Source organism: Gigantopelta aegis, chromosome 1 (assembly GCF_016097555.1).
Source record: "Gigantopelta aegis isolate Gae_Host chromosome 1, Gae_host_genome, whole genome shotgun sequence".
Taxonomy (NCBI): Eukaryota; Metazoa; Mollusca; class Gastropoda; order Neomphalida; family Peltospiridae; genus Gigantopelta; species Gigantopelta aegis.
In genome coordinates this window covers 13,007,835-13,012,364 of record NC_054699.1, presented here as the reverse complement: position 1 = coordinate 13,012,364, position 4,530 = coordinate 13,007,835, and the positions used below count along the sequence as shown (strand labels likewise).

The 4,530-nt window shown below is 38.4% G+C and overlaps 1 protein-coding gene across 2 annotated transcripts in view; it reads right to left on the bottom strand.

Annotated features, from left to right (window-relative positions):
* The window catches only part of LOC121370770 (protein draper-like), a 35,574-nt gene extending 33,397 nt beyond the window's left edge, over nt 1–2,177 (bottom strand). For both annotated transcript variants that reach the window (XM_041496227.1, XM_041496235.1), the window contains exon 1: nt 2,054–2,177. In XM_041496227.1, the coding sequence (XP_041352161.1) occupies nt 2,054–2,162 (109 nt within the window). In that variant the 5' untranslated portion in view covers nt 2,163–2,177. The remainder of the gene's footprint in view (nt 1–2,053) is intronic.
* Nucleotides 2,178–4,530: the final 2,353 nt, after the last annotated feature.

Sequence of the window (4,530 nt, the reverse complement as noted above, 5' to 3'; positions counted from 1 at the left end):
CGAATTAAATTTCTACGAATACACATCCCACAGACTAGGATTCCGAGGAATGGAGGTCCGATTAGACACATATTACGGAAATCACAAGCTATCTGGATTGTGACTTAGTCAAAATATACATTTACAAAGCATATTATAAAAAATGATGTTAGTGTATTTACAAACTGGCGTTTGCTGTTCGTGAAATGGCATGTTTTTTTCGAATTACCAATTTTCATAGATTTGTTTTACAATTTTTGGCTCTGTATTTTTGTGTTGTTTGTTTCTTCATGCTTAACGCATGCACATAGAGCCTACTAGTACTTTATTTCTGTAGTTGCATAATGTAAATGTACTTTTTGTACTTCAATAGGCTAACATAAATGTAAGACGATTACACAAATCCACTCACATGTCCGAGCTAAGAGTCTATTACGTACATATTTTGTATTGATCATAGAGATTTGAACATACTATTCAAATATAATAGTATGCATAGCAATCACACTACGAGAGATGGCTACCAAAAGATCACTTTTTTCTCGTGTCTTGCTAGTAGCTCGTGCAGATTACACAGTATAACAAACATAGCAAACAAACGTGTATATTAATTTACCGGACTAGTATTTCTATCACTGTTGTAAAATGAATTTAAGTCCGGTACGAATATAAGTCTTAAGACAATATTATGTAAAAATAAACCAGATATAGAAAGAATCAAATGTTTTATTTAACAACGCACTCAACACATTTTATTTATGGTTATATGGCGTCAGACATATGGTTAAGAACCACACAGATTTTGAGAGGAAACCGGCTGTCGCCACTACATGGGCTACTCTGTCCGATTAGCAGCAAGGGATCTTTTATTTGCGCTTCCCACAAGCAGGATAGCACAAACCATGGCATTTGTTGAACCAGTTATGGATCACTGGTCAGTGCAAGTGGTTCACACCTACCCATTGAGCCTTGAGGAGCACTCATTCAGGGTTTGGAGTCGGTATCTGGATTAAAAATCCCATGCCTTGACTGGGATCCGAACCCAGTACCTACCAGCCTATTGACCGATGGCCTAACCACGACGCCACCGAGGCCGGTAAACCAAGTTCGGGTAATAAAGTTTATAAAATATACTTGTTTAAACTTGATTGCTGATGAACAACTTTCTGAATTAGGAAGGAATCAAATACAAATGAACACGCATACAACATCAAATCAGATGTTTTCTGCACTAAACGTGCACAAGCAAACACACCTCACTAAGTGTCATGCGTAGTGACGTCAGGGGCATTGACGATATACACATTATTTAGTAATGTGTACGCAAACACTTTGTGCAGGCATGCGACGCTATCTATATTATTATAGCTTCCCGAACGTTGTATGTATGCCACTATTTCTTAAATGTGTAAAGAAAACAGCTAAGGTCATTTTGTAGCTCCATTATCGCCGCGACATGAATAGTTGTCCTCATGCGTAGCGAGGTCAGGTGCACTGGCGATATATACACATTACAAGTATTTTATAATGTCTACGCAAACACGTTGAGCAGGCATGCGACGTTCTGTATATTATTTTGCGAGAGTCTGTAATTTTATGAAATATAAAACAACAATGTAGATTTAGTATAATTTGAAAGGGATTCCTAATTTAGGTATTTGCCCAGCCCCTTCCCCAACGAGATACTTCAGCTGTGACAATAAAATATAACAACATCACTACCACCCCCAATCCCTTCCCTATCGAGAGCTTCATAGCCTCATTGTGAACCATACTCGATTTCACGCACTATATTAACGTATTTGTCTATCTCAAGTTGTGATCATAATGTTATACTGGAAGACTTGTCTATTATAGTAACGACGGAGGCGACGAACGTTGTTACAGCAATACTGTATATGTATGTACCTTTTTGGATACACATAGCTGATGTATTTTTCGTCCTGGCATGTCATCCCTGTTATTTATGTGTAGAATGTTACCCTATGCTATTTACTACCCGTAAAGCACTAATTTGAAATAAATAATATCACATTTGATACTAAACTATTCACTTCAATTTAACTGTTATTACCTTGCGCTTCTATATCCCGAACAAAAATATATCCAGCAACAATCAAAGAAAAACTGATCAACGTTTGTACAGCCAACATTCTGTTTGAATAGGGATCCGCTATTCGCATGTTCAACCAGGAAGTTAATTGTTTAAGTAGAGCAGGTCGTTATATTGAATACAATATTACCTGGAATGTTGAAATGCAACGTCACGCTACCTGTGTTTATTCTGTGTAAGAAACCAAGTGCGACGTAGACTGTGTCTGAGGAATGGGTGACACTGAACAAACAGACCCATACAGTAATCCAAAGTACACCTATTATATATAACAGAGCCACTTAAACAAAAAGGGGATACCGATACCGGCAGGGCAACATTAGTTCACATGATCGCTGGATCGACAGCGTAGCTTGTTGGCCCCGTGCGTATGGCTGAGTAAAAGATCATCCTCATTTATGGATGGTTTGATATGTCAGAACGTATCGTGGTTAGTCTGGAAGTTGCGGGCGATTCGGTACCACAAGATCGAGTACCAACAACAACATGGAACAATTTGTGGGCCACAAAAGATTTAATTATCGCCTGCGCCAGTGTGTTAATATCTACATATGTAATAGTCAACCTCGACATACATACGTATACACACACACACACACACACACACACACACGCGCGCGCGCGCGCGCGCGCACACACACACATACATGTCTGGATGTACGGATAGCTCGGAACGTATTTTGGCAAGTCCGCAATTTGCGGCCAATTCGGTGCCACAGGTTCGAGTCCCAGCAACGACATGACACACTTTGTGATGCTAGAAAAGATTTAATTATTCCTTGCGCCAGTGCGTTAATATATATGAATGCAATAGTCAAATACGACATACAATATATAGATACTCATACATCAATACATACAAACATGCATGCATACACTTTCATATTTGATGTGATCTGTTCTTCGACAAATAAGCGATACAGTTTATAAACTTTCCTGTTAAGATATTTTCCTTCTTTATACTTTATCGCTGACAGAAAGTCATCGACATTGTGAAAATACGCACATCACACATAAGAGCGACTATCAGACGACAGATTTGTGGTTGACTGCACTTGCGCACCAAGATAACAAACCTCACGAAGTTGTAGGCATAGCCAAATCAGTGTCATTGGCAATGTACACGTCATTTATGAATGACCGCCTACACACCTTGTGCAGACCAGGTAGTATGTAAATTACTATAGTTTCCGGAACGTTGTAGATAATGTCAGTCTCTTTCTTGCACTCTGATATGCTTAAATGCGTCAACATCTAAACACACTATGAATAACTTGAATAGTGAATATATATTTAAAAAAATATCAATATGCATGTCAAAGATGCTTGCTAGCGTGAAAGCACTCCGATATTGTTGATGCGCTCGCATACCTTGATAGTCACATGATTTGTGCATAATATACTATTACCCCAGCGGGCACTGATAATCGGGTAAATAAAGATCATACTAATTTCTCATGAAGAAAAATAATTATGTATCGGTGTAACGTACAATGCTATTGGATGATTTGACACTTGCAAACCAATGAATTTGACCGGTACTGAATATGACGTCATCGCGATTAGGCAAATATATAGAAATTATTAAACCAGCTTGTGTGTCGTACAGGTTTTATGAAACGAGTGTCAGGGTTTTTGTATTGCCTGAGCGAAACACAAATCATTAATCAAACCTAAGGTAAGACAAAAGACAAAATGTACATTTGTAGTTGGAATATATGTTAACTTTCACATAACAGTAATTATGTAGACATGATATGTACACACACAAAGGAAACGCACGTGAACGTGATCAAAAGATTGTATTCATGGTATTCATGCATAGTTTTAACACCAGTACTAACTTTTACTGTATTGTGATCACATGCGAGTTTGCATAGATTTTGCATAAATACAATGCTATAATATCTATATTAAACCGCAGTACAATACAAGGCATGTGTATACTATGCCACGAATGCAAGCTTTTGATCACTCCCAAATATTAGTTCCATTGGTACAGGATTGGCTACTTTACGTGAATATAAGTAAGGCTTTTTTTAGCGTGTATTTCTAGAGTGACGGCAGAATCGTGCTGTCGCCATTTATTCAACTATTGTGTGATTAGCGGTACGGGGGTCTTCACAATGAATTCTTTCTGCGGGGAGGGGGGGGGGGGGGGGGGGGTTACAAGCCATATTTGTGTCCTTGTTTATATAGAGTAGGTGAAGAAAATACTTCATTTTAGTTATCATTTCATTTTTTTTGTTTTTCATTTCAACTTCTTTTCGTGCTTATATCCAATTAAGGTTCAAGTACGCTGTCATGTGCACACACCTCAGCTATCTGGGGTGTCTGTCTGTCTAACAGTGGGTTAGTTGTTAGTGGTTAGTGAGAAGGAATTGGGTGCTGTGGTCTTACACCTACCCAGTGAGTCATTAAAACTCACTCTTGGTGAG